At 43.3% G+C, this 22572-nt stretch overlaps 1 protein-coding gene across 1 annotated transcript; it reads right to left on the bottom strand.

Moving 5' to 3' along the window:
• Positions 1-1704: 1704 nt before the first annotated feature.
• rgmb (repulsive guidance molecule BMP co-receptor b) lies at positions 1705-12090 on the bottom strand. Its single transcript, XM_035165536.2, has 3 exons — positions 11574-12090; positions 6808-7349; positions 1705-4134 (listed from the first exon to the last, which is right to left on the bottom strand). The coding sequence occupies exons 1-3, from the start codon at positions 11689-11691 to the stop codon at positions 3373-3375; spliced, it is 1422 nt and encodes a 473-aa protein (XP_035021427.1). The 5' UTR covers positions 11692-12090; the 3' UTR covers positions 1705-3372.
• Positions 12091-22572: the final 10482 nt, after the last annotated feature.

A 22572-nucleotide genomic window follows, 5' to 3' on the forward strand; every position in this document is an offset into this window, starting at 1 on the left:
CATGAAACTTAGTCTTTAACATTGCGGGATAGGGAATTGTTTTTTTGTTTTTTTTGGTTGTTGACATTTTTACTGTTTTCCCAGGGAAGAATCTATGGATCTTGATGAAAATTATATAATTAGTGAAGTGTAATCTATGAGTGTGTGAAATTTGGTGCAGCTTGATTGAATTTAAGGAGAGAGAGGGCCTTTGTTGCGCTTCACCAAGTGCCATTCTAGTTTAATATTTTTTTAATGAAAACATATTCCTCTTCATGGTCCTTCTTCCTCCTCTGGGTCAGGAGGGGTGAAGGGTGACATCCTGGCATCTCTGGCCCCCCCGGTCCATCTTGTGGGGGAAAGGCTGGGCTGGACTCTGCTGGTTTGCATTGTTAGGGACTTCAGGAGGGGTCACCTGGAGGTCAGCTGGAGGTCACCGTCAGATGACTACATGTCTACCGCACCACGCAGCATTGCTCTGAGCAAGAAGCATCGTCGACACAGCCCTGTGTCGATAATCACAGTGGTGACCAGCGACTGGCCGTCTTACCGTTGCTCCGTGAGTCGCAGACGACACCCTAGAGTCCTCGAGCGACACCACGTCACATCAGCAGGTAGGAGTACAGCTGCACTGTGAACATATTGGAGTCTTATTGTGCTTTAATATAAGATCTTGAAATATTTCAAATCATCAGGTGATCAACACAGGATTTGCGATGAAGATGAAAAGACAGAAGGTAAATTCTAATTGTTTTAACACAGATGTTACAGTGCAGATGTTGTTCCTCATGCTGGTCTGTGTGGTTTGATCTGCAGATATTGATGTGTGGACTAACGCAGTGGTTGTACTGTCGATGAGGCTGCTTCTCATGAAGAGCATCGGCTTCAACGCCCTGATGACCTTTTATGCTGTTATTAAGTGGTAAGAGTCTGTGAGCTTTAATTGGAACAAAATATGACTGGTATAGTTTATATATAGATTAGAACAGTATTATCCACAGAAACTTAATGCTCATGTACAGTCATATGCAAGTAACCTGTATACTTGTTGAGTATTATTCTATTGTCTACTAGTGTGATACATCTTGAGCTTTATATTTGATTTTTTAGATGGAGAACTTCTGACATGTTATATGACCGTGAAAAGAAAAGTATCCCAGGGAAGGGAACTTTTTCTTGTCTGAAGTCAACACAGTGAGGATTTCTGCACTGGAGCATCATAGGTTTGGTCCTGTCGTCCTACACAGAGCTTTTTGGACACTCTCTTGGATTGAATGGTGAAGTTATTCACTGTGATGATCACAGGAGAAGCAGCTCTCAAATGCTTCAGATTTCGCGCCATTTTCAGCTCTTCCACTCCAACATCCCAGGTGTCGCCGACTTTGGCAGTTGAAAGCAGATTGTGTGCCGGTTTAAAACCTAACCTCAGACAGATGGGTTAGTGTGTGTGTGTGTGTGTGTGTGTGTGTGTGCTCCTTTTGATTACCTCTTTAGGACTTTTTCCAGCATAAATGCTGATCTTGTCAGGACCTGTAGTTCCCATGTGGATCAAAGTCAGGTCCTAATGAGGTAAAAGGTCACTAAGGTCCTGGTTAAGGTAAAGTTTGGTTAGGGTAAGGTAAAAGGTTTTTTCATCAGGGTTTACTAATTAGTATAATTTTATATCTCTATTATTCTTGTTTTGCTCTTTTTATTCTTGTAAATGTAAAATTAATAAACAAGAAGTATGTTTTGACCATTTGGACTTTATTGTTTTTTAAATAAAACACTTGCACACAGTTTGTTTCCTCTTTTTTTTCTTTTCTTTTTTTTTTAGCATAACACACATAGCAACAGAGCACCACTAGGTGGCAGTACAATCACATCTGACATTATTTTTAAATTATTATCCAACAGTAAGAATATGGAGCTTTACTTCCTCTACAGGACACTACGTTCATAAATAAGTTAAGTATTTCAACACTGACCAGTCACTCTTCACCGAACTGTCACTCACATGTGATGTAAGAGGTCACAATGCCAAAAAGAGACAACAGAGATTAAGCTCATGTGGCCAAACAAGTGGGACATAACTATACAGAATGGTACATGTTAAGAAAGCTCACAGTTGTAGGGATTGGCATATCTACCAGGTATCAAATGGCATTCATTACCCACAATACAGTGCTGGAGTATATGTATCCAAGCAGCCTGTGTGGTGAAGTTTCCTCAGTGATTTGCAGTGTTTTGTCTACACTCCAGTATCGTACACATACGTCATCAAGGAGCAGCTTGTCAATCGTGGCAGTAGGAGAAAAATAGTCTACAGTAGCAATTTAAAAAACAGGGGAGAGGGGGACTGTGAGGAGGAGGAGGAGGAGGAGGAGGAGGAGGAGGAGAAAGGAGGAAGAGGGTGCTGGTTTGGAGGTGAGTTATGATTTTGTTTCTACATTAAAAAATACATCATCCGTCTTTGGCTCAAATTAAAACAACAAAGAATACACTGAGAAGCAAAACATGAGCCAGTATGGTCACAGATTCAAGCATGTCACCAATGACGCACCCATGCACACTCACAAGTACACACACGCACACACACACACCCATATTTGAAATCAGGACTGAGGAAACACAACAAATACATACAGCAACAAAATAGCACTGATGGCATTTGCTGTGACAATGTTCATAATACATTCAACAGAACGACTCACAATGAGCGACTTTAAAACGAGACACTGAGTCAAATCAGCTACTGGAAGAGTGATTAGTTTTGACAAAACTGGCAGCTCCTTGTGATCAACTGACTTTTACTTTGAAAAGATCAAAAAAACTCAAATCTGATCCACTGGAGCTTTTTGGTGGAGGAGAGCAAGTGAGAGGAAGAAACACTGATGTGGATTAGTTTTAAAAAATCAAAATGAAAATAAAGTGCTTTTGTTAAAACAAACGTCCTCTGTCTGAGGTATTAAAGAAAAATCACATCAAATGGCACAAAAGAAAACTCCAAACACTATGACATTACACTGTGCACTGATGACAAAATGAACTATGTACAGTCTGTAGTGTATATCCACACACTCAATTCACCCACTCATCAATGTCTGTGTTATTGTCCATGGTTTCCTATCCAAAGAAGAAGACAGATTGTGTGAGCCATCATCACATCTCCTGTGTTGTTTACCTCCAGAGGGCCGATTCTAGGAGGTAAGATGCAGTCAGTATCTCCTGTGCCCTCTGGGAGTGTTTGCCACCTCTTCTACAAAAAAATCTGGATTCTGGTAACTGTCACGTCTGCTGTACACTCGCTGCGTGAGAGGAATCAGTGCTCATCAAAAAAAAAACTCTCTTTCTAGTGCACCAACATACACAGGCCTGCACGCATGCAGGCACGCCAGAAGATTTCCTCTCCCGCTAATACGTGAACGCCACACTTAGAGCACACAGCAGGAGCAGAGCGAGCCGCTTGATAGGTGGAAAATCAGAGTGTAGGGTTGAGGTGGCCGAGCCGCGGGGGTAGATCCTCCATCTGTCCCGGTGTGGGTGGAGACTTTCCATGTCCTTCTGGGCGCTGAACGCCGCCACTGTGAAATTAGCATCCCCGGTGGTCAAGAGATCAAACACACAGGAGTGAAAGTAAATGTCCTGCTCCTCCAGCTTCTCCCTGCAGCGCTCCTTTGCCCCTTCCACGCTGAAAACCTGCGGAGGACCATAGGGGGACGCTTGTATCTGTGAGGAGTAGCTGGGCCGACGGAGCTGCTGAAGCTGCAGGCCAAGCGCAGTAGGGGAGATGGGCAGGGGGAGGTGTCCAGCCTGGTCGATGCGTTCTCCACTGGGGCAGCCGTTCAGACAGAGCTGCAGGTCCTGGGTGGCGTCGTAGGCCTGAGCCAGCTCCTCCGGGATCCGCACCGCCAGGGTCAGGTAGCGGCCCATCTGGCGAACAATTACAGTCACACCGATGTAGCCGGCGTGCAGCTCTATGTGGTGGCCCGGGGTGCGCTCAGAGATCCACAGAGCCCGGACCTTCCCGCTGGCACCGTCTGCACCAGCTAAAGAGTGAATGGGTTCTCCACTGCTCACTGTGCCATCATCGAAGGCAGCGGGGAGGTTGTCTGTGATGGCCTGGTAGACCCTCTGGTCTGTGCAGCCGTCGTAGGGTTTAAAGATGACAGTTATCTGTAGAAAAGTTATAGAGACATTTTAAGTTTAAAGTGTGCTCGGTTGAAGACAGTTTTAAAATAAAGACATGCAAGAAACAGTTCACAGTTACACTTTCATTCCCTGCACCAGCTCAATGTTTTTTGTCTTTTTTTACTTTGTAGTCTTTTATCGTGTTGTTGCCACAGCTGATGTTGTCTGTGTGTATATTTGTTAGATACGAACCCTGATTAAAAATCCATTTTAGCCAAGTGGGACAATAAAGAGATTGTTTGTAGCAATTCATCTTCTTATGAAAATTTATCAGGAACTAATTTGATAGTCAATGGTTTAATAACAAACATACCAAATGTTTGAATATCAGTTTCTCAAATTTGCTCATCAGACATACATTATTATTACTATTATCATTATTATTGTTGTGAAAATATGATGGCAATAATTTTAACTTATTTTAGGGTCCTTACACGTGGCCACATCCAACTAACTATGGATATTTCAACACCAGTAATAACACCAGTAACTACAGTAATAGCAGTAACACCAGTAACAGCAGTTATAACACCAGGAACTACAGAAATATCAGTAGTAACTAAAGTAACAGCAGTAACACCAGTAAGATCAATAGTAACATCAGTAATAAAATCAGTAACACCAGTAATAACACCAGTAACTACAGTAATAGCAGTAGTAACTACAGTAACAGTAGTAATATCAATAGTAACATCAGTAATAAAACCAGTAACACCAGTAATAACACCAGTAACTAAAGTAACATCAGTTATAGCACCAGTGGTAACAGTAAGTGGCACCAGTGATAACGTCAGCATTACTAAAAGTACAAATTCTGTGGTTCCTTTTTTACAGTTTCCTTTTACATTTTCAAGACTCAATAATACTCATCAAATGTATCAATGTAATATCTAGTTGAAGCAGGAGTTAACTGTTTAGTTGATCAACTGAATTTATCTACAAATAATTTGATGGCTGATTTATCCTTTGAATATAAAAACACAAAGAGGACATTCAGTGGTGAAGATTTGCTGCTTCTCTCCATTTTGCGTGATAATAAATTGAGTATTTTTCATTGAGCAAAACTCAAAACGGGATTTACTGCGGGACTCCAACATTGATCACTTATAAATCACCAGATGAATTGATAAGGAAGATTATCATTGGTAATAACCTTAAGTAAAGGGAATATTTTTCTCTCTCTCTCACACACACACACACATACGCAGACAAATATTAACTTTCACCAATTACACAGGTTATTGACTCTCATCACACAACATTTGAGAAATGACTAAATGACTTTTTAACAAGTTGTAATTTGACACAGCTATGCAAACATGCTGACACATGCACACACACACACGCACACACACAAACATGAACACACATATGCACATAAAACACATAGGGTGCCAGTAGTGAGTGGAAGCAGTGGTGGATACAGGGTGTGGTGTGAGCATTACGGTTAGCACTAACATCATAGTTCCGGAGAATGGCTGCTTTGTTCACATGACAGCTGTGAGGAATGAGGCCTGGCAGGCCATTAAGCCTAGAGGGTTGTTAATGTGTGTGTGTGTGTGTGTGTGTGTGTGTGTGTGTGTGTGTGTGTGTGTGTGTGTGTGTGTGTGTGTGTGTGTGTGTGTGTGTGTGTGTTTGTGTGTCCCTAATAATCATGACTAATAACTTGCCCCACCTCTGACACAAGGTTAGACCTTCAGCTCCACTGTATAGCAACCTCTACTACTTGCTTAATACGTGCATGTGTGTGTGTGTGTGTATGACTAAGTGTATACATGGGTGTGTATGTGCTTTAATAATTAAAGCTATCGACTAAACTAGAGAGGGTAGTAGACCATCGGGGGAAACATCAACATTGCTTCTTTAACACCACAAAGATTACCTTGTATGGTTTGTCATCCATTTGGTGTGTGTGTGTGTGTGTGTGTGTGTGTGTGTGTGTGTGTGTGTGTGTGTGTGTGTGTGTGTGTGTGTGTGTGTGTGTGTGTGTGTGTGTGTGTGTGTGTTTATAAGTGCTTGTGTGTCATTTCTATCTTACACAGATAAGGAAGCATATTTTACATGCAAAGTGCTTTAAGCTGAGTGTATGAAGCGCCACCTACGAGTCACACAAACACGCGCACGCACATGCGTAAGTAAACAATAAGTCCTTTCACACATTTCATTCCATGTTATTAAAGGTCATGCTATATGTAGCCATTAACCAAGTTAGGTTTCCAACACTGCTTCAGTCAAAAGCGACAGTCACAAGATCGGACTCTTTGCCTCACACCTGTGAGTCAGGAGGGCGTGAAAGACACAGAGAGCGACACAGGAGGAAAGAGAGAAGGAAAAGTAGAGCCGCGAGAGCGAGGGTGTTTTCCAGCTTCAAGTTGATAAGATTTCTCTCTCTGAGACACAGGAGGACAACTTAGATGTCATTATAGAAACACACACACACACACACACATAGATAAAGTAAATTACAGCAGCTGCTCTCACTTAGGTAACTCTTTACACCAAATTAGTCCCCAGAAAGCCCACTTATCTGTGTGTGTGTGTGTGTGTGTGTGTGTGTGTGTGTGTGTGTGTGTGTGTGTGTGTGTGTGTGTGTGTGTGTGTGTGTGTGTGTGTGTGTGTGTGTGTTCTGTCGTCCCTCTGCACCAGTTTATTCCTCACCTTATTGGTTGCTGTGGCGCTGGACCCAGGAACCACGGGAACATTAGTGACCTGCACCGACAGATAGTCATTATCGATGAGAGGCCACGCCCCCTCCACCTTACAAGTCTGGAAACTGTCCTTAAATGTCCTCAGGTGTGGGTCCCCAAACAGCCCGCAGAACAGGTACACAGGCAGAGAGTGGCCGTGGGTGTGAGCGTGCGAATGTGCATGCACGTGGGAGTGTGCGTGGGCGTGCTGGGTGCGACTGTGGTAGCTGCAGGGCTCCAGGTGGACCTCGGGGTGTGTGGAGGAAGTGGGCCCGTCTCTGGAGCAGTTCCTCTGGCTCATGAGGTCTGAGATGCCCAGCACGGCCGAGTGAAAGACCAGGTTCCCCCGGCAGGACTTGGCCGTCCTCTGGGTGCAGGCTGAGTACGCGCGTAAAGCCTTGCAGAATTCAATGTGAAAGCCATCCACAGCCGGAGTCAGGTGGGAGGTCAGGGAGACGAAGTCGGTGGTGCACTTCTGGATGCGACACTGAGGGGTGGCCACTTGACACTGACCTGGAGAGGACACACAGATAGTCAGAAATACTGCAAGAGGGAGATATTATTACAGTAATACAAGTGGGTGACTGGCTGAAAAACAGACTGAAAGAAATATGTAATTTAAGAGTGAGAGCTGGCTCTGAGGTCGTCGTGTGAAGACAGAAAGCTTTGATCTTAAACACACAATGCTACCAGCCTGTTACAATCCAGCCTCATAAAATAGCAAAAAGAACGAACCGCTCATTCAAAGTCTTGATCAATCGGCACAGCCGCTCTGTGAGTGTAATAAACCTTAAGTGTAATAAACCAAAGAGCAGCCGGAGAGAAAAGATAAAGAACATTTTCCCACAAGGAGTTAGATAACACTGCTTATACAGCCCAGGAACAAGTGAGAGAAAGACATTTATAAATTCAGAAGGCAGAGATAAGAAGACAATACAAGGTGTGCCCTGCATGCATTCATACTACCATGATGTTGTAAAGCTTATTTGTCTTGACACCTTCCTGTTGATATAATTCTGTGGTCATTCCTGACTGGCACAGTCAAAATTCCCCTTCATCAAATAAAAAAAAAGCCACTTTTATCTTCACTTTAATGTTTGTTTACAGACATAACGGCGATCAGCAGACCAGGCCAGAGTACGTCCATGTGTCCTAGAAGACTGATTATTCTGCCCTTGTGAAACCATCAAGAACAAATTTCTTGGTCTGAAAATCGTCCGTGATGTTTTATCTATTGCTACGTTTCTGAATGTAACGAGGGTCAGACCGGCCTTTTATATCATAGATCATCAGAGAGAGAGGGACTCTGAGCGAGAGAGAGAGAGAGAGAGAGAATAGATTAGAGACCAGACCTAATGCATCAGTCACAGTGTGCTCCTATTAAATTAGACCAGAGAGAGGCTCTGCAGTGTATGGGCAGCCAAGCACACACACACACACACACACACACACACACACACACACACACACACACACACACACACACACACACACACACACACACACACACAAACACACACACACACACACACACACACACACACACACACACACACACACACACACACAAACACACACACACACACACACACACAGAAATAGCTATAGAAAAAATGCTGGACGTGCTTGTGTTACATACGCACAGTCCGTGATTTGTCCTAATGGCCACACATAAGCAGAAAGTATACGGTTTTTCACTGAAATCAACAGATTCCTTTAATGTCACAGCATCGCTTAACAACCACGAGTTCCCACTGACACATGAACACACACACATACGCAAACAGCACATTCCAGCTCTTTGTACATTTATTTGATTTCACTGGCATGAAGGAGTTGGATGACACCATTTGGGGGCAGTAGTGCTCCGAGTTTTACAAATCAGGGTGCAGGTACGGACCCCCACTCACTCACACTGTGCTTCAGAATCTCTCCCCAGCCTGTTAAATACTGACACCACACACACACACACACACAGGCTGCTGTCCATGCCAACCACCGCTGCTCAGACGGTCTGAGCACTGAGGACACATTGTGTGTTTGACTGGCGCAGCAGCAGCCTCCTTCTCTCCCTCCTATCTGCCCCTGTAGAACCTAAATGCCGCTTCCAATCTAATCAGAGTGGGTTTATATTCTCTTTCAGAGGATATCACAATCTGGAGCCGCTCTGAAATACACACACAAAAGCGCTCATTCACTGACATTGTCCCAGCAGGGTGACATAGCAAAAAAAAAAAAAAAAGGAGTTGGCCCTGTAACTGAAGGAGTTCAAACCACTGACTTATACAAAGGTTAAAAACTCTGTGACGACATGTATCTGCTGAAGTTTCACACCAGCTCCCATTGTGCTTCTGCTTTAATAGCTCGCCCTGCACTCTCTCCTTCTTGTGCATGCACCAGGATTTTTTATATGATGTTCTAAATCAATATTAAAGCGTAATTTTCATACTTCAAGGCTTCCTCAAGATCTCCCTTTTGTGGAGCCGTCCTCCTGAGTGTCCTCTCTGACTACACATAGCTGCTCTGTCAAAAGAAAATCCCGTCTGTGCTTATGCAGAGGAAATATGTGGTAAATCGAGCCGAGGTTGCGAGCTGAATTGACTTGACGGTATTGTTAAGGAGAGAATAAAGAACTCCATGTGTGAAGGCCTTTCAGTACATGCACAGCCTGGTCTGTTTCATCCCTAGGGGTAAATATCTAATATAGTCACAAATGCCCACACCATCACTTCCATGTCCTATATCAAACTCCTTTTCACTCCATCCCTCTCTCCTAGCTGACCCTATCATCTCATGGGCCTCTTCTCCCAAGCGCCATCTGCTCCGACCTGCTCCGATCAGATTCTTCCCCCCAGTTTGAATCATTTGCCTCCATCAGCACAACTCAGTTTTCAGCCTTAAGCCCTCTCGACCCCATTCCAAGTCTCCTCGCCATTTCTCAGCCTCTCCTCCCTGCATCCTTAGGCACCCTCGCCAACATCACACAGAGGTCAAAAGATCCTCCGGCTGAATCTCCCACGGTTTTAACCGATTTCTTTGTCTCCCTGTCCACAGGCCTGCAACTTCTCTGATCTCCGGGGATCAGAGAGGGATCTACTGGGATCATCTCTCGGCCGGGAGAATGGCTTGTGAAGTGCTTATTGATCACCCTGTTGTGTGCACTCTCCCACACAAACAGCCCTCCAAGCTTTTGGTGGTACAAAGCTTTACAGGAGCTCACTAAAGCGTGCACTCTCTCTCTCTCTCTCTCTCTCTCTCTCTCTATCTCTCTCTCTCTCGCCTGGACACCGCAAACAATAGTCAACAGTTCAGACATTCCTGCCTTCCAGTCTAACCCGACACATGGGCCTGACAGCTGGACTAACAATGAAACGTGTTGCATTGAAATTTTTACAAATAAAAATGTTTTGCTGAGAAAGACCAAAATAATGCACATTCTTTCCAAGTGACGCACATGCAGGAGAAAGTGCCACGAGGGTCTTTACAGTGAAGTGGGTCTGTGTTCCCACCAGGCTGTGTGCAGAGGCGGTTTTTGTCCCACTGCCTGAGCCGTGTTAAACTAATTACTGGAGGTGTGACTGCTCAACAGACAGCCACCAACAACAGCCAACCCTCTGCACACACGCAGCAACACACACACACTCGACCAACACACAATAACATGCTGGTGAGAGGGGACATTGTGTTGCTTTTTGCACCAAATGAGAAATGCATGTGTTTCTGAACTGAAGCGATATAATTTGAACCGAATGAACAATGTGATCGGGCAGTTAAAGCCTAAATCATGACTTTGTCTAGTTACAAATATGAGTCACATTATGTTTTAATGTCAATAATCCTTACAAACACTTTTGGCTTTAGGTCAACACACTCTTCTTTTGTTTAATTATTTCTTATCTACCTGGGATTTGACTTGTAAACTGGCATATGTGAGCTCTACCCTTTTCTGATTATCGGAAGAAAAACAATAATGTATACCATGAAATTTAGTTTAGATTAATTCACCTTTTTTGTTTTCAAGATTCCAGCCTGCATGTTATGTGAATTTACATATTGTCATTCATGCTTATTAAAGTAGGTTGAGTGAACACGTTATAAAATAAGCACACATGACAATATATACATTTCCATTACATCATGCAACTTCATTTTTATATTATGATACGTTTTTATTCATTTGCACCATGCTACTGAACATAAACTGTATCCCACACAGATTTACTCTGATTTAAAACACAGCACAGCTCCAATCTAAACTTTTCTCATTAACACTCGGATACATTCAGTTCGGTTTCTTTCTTGACTCCTTGTATATCGCTCTGAGTGAAGCTATAATCTGTTCTATATGAATATGAGGAGAGGTAGTCACACTCTCTCCCCTTCTCTTCCCCTCCTCCATGAGCCATTAGGGGCAGACAGGAGAATGACGGCCCAGGAGAGAGGGGAAACTCGATCCGGGCTCAGACTGCAGCACTGCCGCTGGAGAGAGAGCCATTGTCAGGGCCTAACACAAGGATCGGCAGCACAATGACTACTTAATAACTAATAAAGTATCCGATGACTAAAGGCTAATAATGCAGCAGACTAAGAAGATAGATTGCAGAGGTTTGTAGCTGCAGGAGCGCACAGAAATGAGTGCGTAACAGCGTAAAAGAGTGCGTAAAACCCCAGATGTGCTGCGACTCATGGCCGAGAGACGAGCAGTCGCTGCGGTGTGGAAAGTGCAGTTCTAGTTACCTATCTGAGCACCGCAGCACAGAGCGATGACCAGCAGCAGCAGTGGCCGGAAACGGCGCACCAGAGACGGGGAGGCGAGGCGCTCAGCCCCGCGGCAACAGCATCCGGCTCTCCCCATCCCCGTCCATGCAGGGCCAGGAGGGGAGAGTGGACAGAGATCCAGAGGGCGAGGAGGGGTGGTGTCCAGGCCTTCTTCTCACTTCTTCCTCTTCTTCTGTCTCTTCTTCGTCACTCTTCTCTCCTTCCTCTCCTCCTCGGGTTCGCATTAAAACACAGCTGCTCCGCGGAATGCAGGGCGGAGCGGTTGGAGAGGAAGGAAGGAGCAGAAAGTACAAGCTAAAGTCACTCCGGCCAAAGACACTTTTACTTTTCCCTCCCTGCGTAAATCCAGTAAGTGCGCTCCCTCCACGGTCTGACTTTTACCTTGTGATGATCTCTCTCTCTCTCTCTCTCTCTCTCTCTCTTTCTCTCTCTCTCTCTCTCTCTCTCTCTCTCTCTCCCTCTCTCTCCCCTCTCTCTCTCTGTCTCTCTCAGGCCGGGGTTTTCTCCTCCACTCCTCCCACTTCACTTTCTTCTCCTCCTCCTCCTCCGCCTCACCGACAAATCAATACTGAATCAACCAAACCCTGTTGGCGGAAAACCCGCCTACAAAGACTCAAGTACGCGCACGCACACGCACACACATGCACACGGAGAGAGAAATAATGGAGAGGCTGCAGATAAAACTTGTAAAACGTTGGTAAGATCCCATTAAATCACTGGGTACAAAGAAGACAATAATGGGTTTCCGATGCTGTGCTGCCAACAGATTTTATATTGCACAGTGAAAGCTTTAAGGGAATCACCATATTTATTTTAATATGTGCATCCTTGGTTTCTGGTATTTTCCTAAGACGACAACAACAAGAACAACAAAAGCAACTGCAACAACAACAACGGCCGCATTATGCAGAAGAAAATGTAACGTTTAAAAAAAAAAATTGTATTACTTTATTATGTTTTCACACATGTTTGTGTGTTTGTTGGTTGGTTGGTTTTTAAGCAAAATTACGCAAAGAACTACTTGGTGGAAGGATGGGTCAAGAAAGAACCCAATGAACTTTGGTGCCAACGCAGATCAGGAGGTGGATAAAGAAACTTTAAATACAATGTCTCTAACATTGCGAGATAGGGTGATTTTCAACCTTTTCTTTCATTTCACAGAGAATAGTTCATGGTTTTTGATGAAAATAATAAAGTGATATTCATGTGTGCGCAATTTGGTGCAGATCAGACTAAAATCTAGTGAATTTAAAATGTGGTTTCAAAAGGGGACTGTTGGGCCTTGGTAAACACTGAGTGAGTGCCAGTGTTTTCTGCAGAATCAAGAGCCACTAGCAGCAGGATATTTCTTAGGAGAAAGTGTATTAATTAGTGGGTATTCACAAACAAGTGTCTGATTCCATGTTTGGTTCCTTGATTTATATCTTCTAACACTTTTAACTTTGTGCCAAATAATGATGTTGAAGTTGGAGGGAGCTGTGCACCAGCCTTCCTGTGTGTGGATTTCTTTGGATAAGTTTGCATCTCTGCTTACTTCATTTGCAAAAACCACAAAAGGAAGAAGAGAAACAGATCAGAATATACCTTTATAGTGTGAATGGAGCACCTCTGTCACACTAAACTAGACACAATAACACTGCACAGTTTGTAAACCTGTACAATCAGTAGAAGAAAACTGCAGAAGGTACAAAGTGAGCAGACAATGTACACACCTCCCAAGAATAATGACAGAGGCTGAAAATACACAGCTATATGCAAAAGAGCCTGTACCGTGCTATCGCTATTGTTCCCTTCACCTACAGCTATTTACGACTAGTATAACTGCACACCCAGATTCTGGAGATTGTTTAAATAAATGTACTTTCCTTTTCAAAGTTCAGCCTGAGCCAAAATCTCCCTTTTCTAGTAAAAGTTGCTGAGTTGGATACGTTTCAAAGAAAGCACAGAAGTATCTCCTTTAAACGGTATTTTTTAACTTTGTGTGCTTATGTGTGTGTGTGTGTGTTTGTTTATGCAAATTTTATTGTCAGATTGTGTTCTATTGAGAAAGAAAGTGGTATGAGAGAAGGTGTTTGCTACAATCCTATTCTGTCGACAACATTCTGCCAGAGTGTGTGTATGTGTGTGTATGTGTGTGTATGTGTGTGTGCATGAGTGTCTAACCTTGCCTGCTATGCAGCAAACAGAGCTTCACTGTGACCGATATTTTATAAGCTGTGTGTCATAGCCTGGAAGTTTCACTCTTAACATGACTCAGCTACCATCGCCACGAACACTCACAGCGCTGCCCTCCAAAAGTTTGGTCATGGCCACTTATTCTCTGCTGATTGTGTGGGTAAAACAAACACACACCGTCATTATGCGGCTCACGAGGATTTGACAGTAAGTGTGGCCAGCCGAGATGATGTGTGCAACGCATATGGCTCTGATATTGGATTACATTCACTTCCTGTTTCTGCCAGAGGCCTCTGATCTCACAGATGAGGACACATACAGATGTGAGTGTGAGGAAATCTCGCCAAAATGTTGCATTGTTGTATAAACCTGTGGATTTGTACCATTGTGGATACTAGTTTGTGCCTGGAAGAGGTAAACATACGGACAGGAGACAAATTTAATGAAAACACTAGCGACTGGACGTAACAGCAGTTAAAAGTAATTAAGTACATTTAGTTAAGTACATCTCTGCAGGATGAAGGGCCCTCAGTGAACATTTCATCAATGCTTGTACACTCCGAACACAGGGTGGTTAATTCAATTACATGGGTGCACATGGTGCTATTGATCATGACTAATTTCATATTTCATTTGAATCACACATCAGCCTGCACACACACTCACACACTTACACAGAGAGGGAGAGAGAGGGGGGGAGCCTAGAAACCTAGATAACATAATGACCCTATTCAATAGAGTTTAATTCTATATTTCATACTAATTAATTTAATCAATTACACCACAGCTGAGACACAGCAGAGGAGGACCCCTGAAACTAATTCATCCCCCTCCCCACACACACACAGCAGAGCTTCTCTGCCCAGTTACACGTGCATTCACACACAGCAACGCAGGCACAAAGACAGTCTGTTTCTGAACGTCCAGCTTGTCTTCACCTCCACACCTCTGCCTCCCTCCTCCACTTTATACCTCTCACCAACTTCCCCTCACCCCGGGCCGTCACTCAACAAATGGCTCTCGCAACTCCACAGAACACCTGCATGTGCACGCATGAGTGCATGTGTCAGAGTGTGTAAATACCGAGAGTTTGCATTGTTGCAAGCATGTCAAAGGCTGTGTAGGGGAAGATAAGACATCTGTGTCACGCATAGACACACACATATGATTACACATACAGTAGTGGGGGAAATAAACAGATCCTTCTAGCAAAAAAGAGTGCAAATTTATAATTACTCCTGCATTCATAATCCCACTTAAGTAAAAATAAAGAGATATGTTCAGATTATTTGTTGATTATTATTATTACTGCATTATTATAACTGGTGTATTTATGTGTATGCAGCATTTTAGTGTTGCAGCAGGTCAAGGAACAATCTTCTAAAGCTATAAATCTGGCTGTAGGCTACAGGCTCGTAAAAACAAAAAGTATTTTTTATTCAAATTAACTTGTCAAAATGTCTCACTGCATTTCAGTACTTCAGTTAGGAAAATTCAAGTTTAACTTCAGGAAATATTCCTAAGAAAACATTTGCATTAGTTTGCACTCATTTGGTTTTGTTGAGTACACACAGAAATTTTGCATGGAACAAATGCATGATAATTCAAAGGGGATTTTATGTTTTGTTTTATAAATAGTAAATAGACAGAGACTTACTAGAGTTCATACCTCCACCAAGGCCCAACAGTCCCTTTCACTATACCTGGAATTTGGATGTGCACCAAATTGCACCCACTCATAAATACCACTCCCCTAAACATATTAAACATGGGTTGATTTTCATCAAGGAGTATGAATTATTCTTGGGGAAATCAACGAAAAGGTTCCAAAATGCCCGATACCTCACAACGTTAAAGAAAGTGAAAAAAGATTTCATGGATCTGCCCCCTGATCCCGACCTTCACCAAAATTTACCGGGTTCTTCTTTGACCTATACCGCATCCCTCCACCAAGTTAAATACATTTTATTTTGAAAGGTCAAGGATTACAGGTATAAAAATAGCGTGAAAATTGTACTGAAGTATCGAGTGAATGTATTTAATTACATTCCACCACTCACACCACACTACATGTTCACTTATTCTCAGTTAGTCACCACAGCAGACGAACAGAAATCCCTCACATCCAATCTCTGACTCAGATAGGTGGTAAAGGTGGGGGTTGTCGGGTGGGTGGCGGTGTATGTTTATATTCCTGATGTGAGACGAGAACATAAGAGATAAAATCAAGGTAGCCTCTTATAATGCAAGTGGAAACCCAATCTCATAATAACGCGTTTGATAGCTGTGTCCCTACCCAGCCAAACTCATGTTGTGTTTCACCTGACTTGGTCTTATCAGACCATCTTTTGTCTGCACATTCACTCCAGTGTTACAGAGAGACAGAGAGCGAGGCCAGGGCTGGTTTCAGGTGCCTCCATGCAAAAAGTGTCAGAGTGGGAAAAGCGAAAAGCCCTTATCTTTGGGGTCAGTTTATCTTTTAAAACACTCGAGAGAAATGTAGCGTCACCGGAGACCTCAGATCAGTGGGAGAGGGTTTCTTTAATACAGGCCAGAGAGGGAGGTAATCACACAGATCCTTCTCTTCTTACGCTCTCAGCCCCCAGTCTGTTTTTCCCAGACCGGCCCGTTGATGTGCATTGATTGACTGGTGCTGACGCAAAACCAAAATAATATCATGACTCCACAGATTGAAACAGAAAGAGAGGAGAGTGAAGAGGGCTCATAATCATGATAGCGCTTTCTATTCTGCTTCTACACACTTTTCTGAAACTCTGCTTTTCTTTCCTTTTGCTTTGCAGAGGTTTTTTACCTTTGCCAAGGAAGTTATGTAATTTATGTAATTTATGCATTTGTTTATTTTTTTATTAGCAGGATTACACACAAACTACTGAACCGATTTCCATGACATTTTGTGGAGGGGTGGGACATGACCCAAAGAAGAACCCATTCAATTTAGGTGTGGATCCGGATCACGGGCAGATCAAGGTATTGTTTTCCCTTTCTTCAGCATTGTAAGATAAGAAGTTTTTGGACATTTTCCTTCAATTCTTGATGAAAAAAATCAAACACAATTAGGGGGCTGATATTTTAAGTCATAATCCAGATCTAGTGAATTTCTATGTGGTTTCATGAGGGGGCTGTCGATCCTTGGCGGAGGTATGCACTCTACAGAGTGCCATTTTAGTTTACTAGTGCAATGCACGTTCTTAACATGAATGTTTGGAATGGGCTGTTTGGTTGGCCTGTGGTGATGCTGGTTGCAGCGTTCTTTCTGAAACTGTTTTGAATAATACATGTGTTTCATCATTTCAAGAAGGACTGCTATGATATGATGTTAGAAAATGTTGTGTCCATCCTACCTGGTTTATCAGCAATAGAGATGTTGTGTGTCCATGATCAACTGGATGCTGTTTTTTTGTATTGTTTTTATAAAAATTCCTGGACCTGCACCCAGATCTAATTCAATGGGTTCTACCCGCCCGTGGTAAGTTTCGTGGAAATCCATCTGGTAGTTTTTGCATATTCCTGCTGACTGACAAACAATCAAAGGAGAAAACATTATTTCCTTGATGGATGATTCTTGCATGTTAATGTGCATTGAAAATAATTACTTAACACTCTGAGTACTCTGCAAATATATTTTGGTAAAAATACTTATGTGTTTTTAATTGATTAACACTTCAACTCTACCACTGTATATATATATACTGTATATACACACACACACACAATAAGTTTACATTAAGTGTCTGTCTGTTAAAGTATAAACCAAGATGTATGTTTTGCTGCACTTAACAGTTTTTCAAAGATCAAATCAAAACCTGACAGACGCAATACAGAATATCTCGTGAAAGTGTCATTGTTCCACAGGGACACTTTCCAGTTTTAGCTTGACAAGGTATCATTCTAAAGAAAAAAAGGGGAAAAAAACATGACTTTTAATTACAAAGGGAACTTTTCTCCATAAATGGTATAACAAATCATGCGTGAATAAATCTGAAATAAGCATCTATTTATCTCGTCCTCCTCTTTATCTTTAGCTTCTCCCTCTTAGTTTCCCTCATCTATCATTTCATCCTTTGTGCGGAAACATCTGAAGCAGCACACAGCTGCATCAGACGGCACACTCAGTGACAAGGAAGCCTCTGTTTTCGCCGGGCAAACACTCACACACACACACAATCACATCCACACAGAGCGGTAAGTAGGAAACAGCTGAAGGATGTAATAGGGCAGATGAGGATCATGGGGTTGCAGTATGGTTTGAGTCAGGGTGAATGTTTGGCAGCTGCGGGACAAAGACGCACTATTAAAACTGATCTCCTCTCGCCTTCAGCTCGCTCTGCAATGAAACTTGCTTTGTCAGTCATCTCGCCCGCAACCATCGAGTTAAATAAGCAGAAGCCTTGTGATTCTACCAGCGCTCATTTTTCATGCATCATTAGTCACTTTTCAAGCCTGTACATCCCATAATGAAGGCAGCGCTGGTGATAATTGTTCACCGAGTTTGTCGCTATACTCTCTGTGCATATACTTTGATCACATCACACACAAGCATCCCTCGTTCTCCTCCGCCGTGTCTTTCTCACACATACACAAACACACACACACACACACACACACACACACACACACACACAGGCAGGTTGCTTTGTGGGTGTGCTGGTTTCTACACATGTACAGACACACACACAGGCAGGTTGCTTTGTTGTTGTGCTGGTTTCTACACATGTACAGACACACACACACAGGCAGGTTGCTTTGTTGTTGTGCTGGTTTCTACACATGTACAGACACACACACACACACTCACAGTGAGGATTCATGGGTATTTTGAGCATTGTAGCTACAGATGGTCAGCTTCCATCTCCTGCTGGGCCTTCCACATCCTCCAGTGGTAAACACAAACCCCCTTCACACACACACACACACACACACACACACACACACACACACACACACACACACACACACACACACACAAATGTAGGGTATCTATAAATCACTCATAACATCAGAGCCATATGCTCATACCTGTCTGTGAGGAAGAAGCCCAAACACAGGTGAGCCCCTCACATTCCAGCAGCAACCTGACAGATATACAGATGGGGGAGAGAGAGAGAGAGAGAGAGAGAGAGAGAGAGAGAGAGAGAGAGAGAAAGGGTAAGAGCTCACAACCCCACTCTCTTCCTACATCCAGCTGTGACTGCCTCCCTCTCTCCTCCTCCCCCTCTCCTCCCCTCTCTTCCCCTTGGGATAGAGTGCTCAGAGTGGCAGATGGGTGGAATGCATAATACATCGTCTATTTGGGGGGCTGGGAGGGTGCAGTGTGTGCGTGTGTGTGTGTGTGTGTGTGTGTGTGTGTGTGTGTGTGTGTGTGTGTGTGTGTGTGTGTGTGTGTGTGTGTGTGTGTCAGTCCATGGGGAGTAGGCTGTAGAGTCATTATAGATCTAATGGTTGTGTTTTAGATGCAGAGTGCCAATCTCATTTGAAGTGCAAAAGCCAAATGAGTGTGAAGCGTTTCATTACTCATGCTCTGTGTGTGCACGCTCCCAGTCGGTTCATGCGAGGCAACAGATCAGTGATGCAGTCAAGACTTTGTAACTGACACATGAGTATATATACATATATGTGTGTGTGTGTGTGTGTGTGTGTGTGTGTGTGTGTGTGTGTGTGTGTGTGTGTGTGTGTGTGTGTGTGTGTGTGTGTGTGTGTGTGTGTGTGTGTGTGTGTATCGTGAAGGACATTTAAGGAGGATGCTCGATTGGATTGAATCTTTTGTTCTCCGCGTTCCTTCTTCTTCTGCGTCTCTGCTCGTGTAAACTGACTTTATTTTCCTAATTACTGTGATTACAGCAAGATGAGGCCTATGTATCATAATGTTTTGTAATTAGCACTCAATTGTGAACTAACAAGACCTCCTCAGGCATAGGTAATGGATTTTGGATAGACAAGCTGAGCTGAGGCATGACTAATACATCATGGGTAAGTATAATCAAGGCCTCCTTCTCTGGAACAAGGTTTCTTTCGCACACACAGAGGAAGTTTGAGTAGGAGTGCATCAATCAGCATTATTGTAAGAGAAGTTCATCTCATCCCTATCATGAATAACACCAGGGCCTCCCTCGGACCATTTACCTCCGTGGGATTTAATGGGGGTATATACCCAGAGCGAATAAAGGAAGGTTTTTAGCTGGTGGAGGTAAAACCCACAGCGGCGAGGGAGGCTGCATCGGTTTAAGCAGACAAACAGCGAGGGGGGGCGAGAGTGTGAGGAAGAAAACAACACGGTAGAAAACAAAGTGAGAGAACAATGAAGACAAGACAGAACAAGAGAGAGCTGGCAGCGGTTCGCTGGAGATTCATTAGGCTTGTCAGAAATGCTGGCTGTGAATATGCTTGCACAGCAAGCTCCTCTGTGGGTGCGCACACACACCCACACACAAACGTACACAAGCATGCACACTCCAGCGCACGTTGCCGCAGGTGTATGGAGCTTTCCTCTGCTGACAGGTAGGGATGAAAGCATGATAGGGACGGTGGGATTTGGAGTCACACTGTGAAGACAGCAGGCTGCATGTCTCCAAATGGCTGCTGCGGGAATTAACTCATCCTGACTGGCAGCAAGTCCTGTGCTTTGTGGCACTCCGCGAGAAAAATGCATTTTGTGTAAACGTGACTGAAAGAGCTTCACATTTTCAATTAGTTTTTTGGGACTGAAAACAAAGACGCTTAGTTTTCTAATGCGGCACAACACTTGGGAAACTTTCTGCTCTGTGACAGTTAATAGGAACTCGAGTGCCACATCAAGTCATAAAGAAAGAATCAGTGCTGAATTTGTCAGTTTGTCTGGTTAAATAGGGCTTAAAATGCTGAGTGAGTGCCCAATGAAGTGAAAAAGTAGGTAGCATGTTATATCACAAGTAAGCTGCTTGAACAGGAACCAATTTGTACACGAGACACTCTTTCTACTCCCCTCTCTTTCACTTCCAGAATAAATCAATGAGTCTATTATGCTTGTTTGTTTAAGGTGAAAAGCTTGAGATGAAAAATGACTAACAGATGATGAAATGACCTGAAATGTGTGATGCAAGCTGTGCAAGTGCAAGACTCCTTTGTGTGTGTGCACGCATGACTGCATGCATATGCATGTTTCGTCTTGGAGCTCTGTGTGCCTGGGCTTTGGGCAGTGTGTAAATCTCAGCTTTTAGGTGGAAGACAAAATCCCCGTCTGAATCCCCAGCTGTTCACGCAGCCGTTTCTCTGCCTCATAAGCCTGGCCGCTCATAAAGAAGTCTTTACTGTACACAAACACACACACACACACACACACACACTCACACACACATTCAGACAAATACAAACTAAGAATATACTAACAATTAATAGTTTTTCATTCAGCGTCCAGTGAGTGAGGTGGCAGCTCTGAGCCTCTCATCACAGAGACGATCTCAGTGGGAGATGGAGAGAAACTCCACTCCAGCAGCTGTATGCTGGATGACTGTTCCATGTGTTCATGTCTCACTGGAGATCCATAAAGCCTGACCGCCACAGCCCAAGACCCATCCTGTGTTCGTGTGTGTGTGTGTGTTTTAAGAAAATTACACAGAAGGAGAAAAAGATTTAAGAACTATCTGTATACATTCATTAGACCCAGAGAGGTATTGTATTTCCTCCACACCCTACAGCAGTATAACGTTTATCACTTCTGTGATCCTGTATAATGTCTTAGTGCTGCTGTCAAATAAAACCAGGCTCCCTCTCTCTCTCTCTCTCTCTCTCTCTCTCTCTCTCTCTCTCTCTCTCTCTCTCTCTCTCTCTACCTCCCTCTCTAGGAAATACTTTTTTTTTCGTACGCACTTTTTGACATGGCGAGACAGTATTTACTTTTTTCAAACATCATTCTCTGTTGAAACGATCAGGCTGGCAGCACCGTCCATCTCTTTCTCTCTCCTCTTCCAATGGGGGACTCAGCTGTGGGCTATGGATCATGGGACTATGTTTCCGTGACAACCAGACATCATCAGTGACCGCTGACACTAAAATAACAGACTGAATAATTTAGACGGATCCATTTTTAAACAGCATGTCAATTCACATCACTGGCCGTAGACACCCCTGCTTGGCACCCTGCAGACAGGCCCACCCACCCAGGCTGGGTGAAGGGTGGGGCCCAGTGTCCAAAAGGGGTGGGGCCCAGTGTCCAAAACTCAACAACAGTGTGACTGTAAGAGCGAAAGTAGTCATGGAAAAAAACTGTGAAAATGAGGGTAGTTGTACAATATAGGCCAGTGTTTTCTCCTGAGATTGACAAAAAACTGTTTAAAATTAATATTTGCATAATAAAAAATGGATTGCAGTACTGAAAAAAACTACGCTTGGTAGCAGAATATGGAATAAGGAAAATGGCATAAAAATATCTGTAGGACCCAAAGTCTTACAGTCGTATTTTAGATCCTGTTTATCCACCACAATAAGCTACAGAACAGAAAATGCTAAATGGTGCATATGTCATGAGAGATGAAAGCAGTTGGACGCACCACATGGCTCCTTGATCAAAGTTCAAAAAGACGTCATCCATCAGGGTTAATTTTCACGTCTAATTTTCTCATTTAACTCTGTTTAAAAAAAGACTACAGACATTAGCATTGATGAATGACCGTTTATCAGCATGAAGCATTGGTGCAATATGATAATAAGGAGCTCTAATTAATTGAGACTGATTTGTAAAGGATGTTACATAAAGAAGCAAAGTAAGTGTCACAGGACAGTGAAGAAG

Source organism: Hippoglossus stenolepis, chromosome 9 (genome assembly GCF_022539355.2).
Source record: "Hippoglossus stenolepis isolate QCI-W04-F060 chromosome 9, HSTE1.2, whole genome shotgun sequence".
Classification (NCBI taxonomy): Eukaryota; Metazoa; Chordata; class Actinopteri; order Pleuronectiformes; family Pleuronectidae; genus Hippoglossus; species Hippoglossus stenolepis.

Excerpts from the sequence above, each read along its gene's own strand:
- rgmb (XM_035165536.2), bottom strand. The coding sequence starts at position 11,691 with ATGGGGAGAGCCGGATGCTGTTGCCGCGGGGCTGAGCGCCTCGCCTCC. Across the intron at positions 7,350-11,573 it reads GTGCTGCGGTGCTCAGATAG|GTCAGTGTCAAGTGGCCACC; the intron begins GTAACTAGAACT and ends TGTCCTCTCCAG. Across the intron at positions 4,135-6,807 it reads GCGCCACAGCAACCAATAAG|ATAACTGTCATCTTTAAACC; the intron begins GTGAGGAATAAA and ends ACTTTTCTACAG.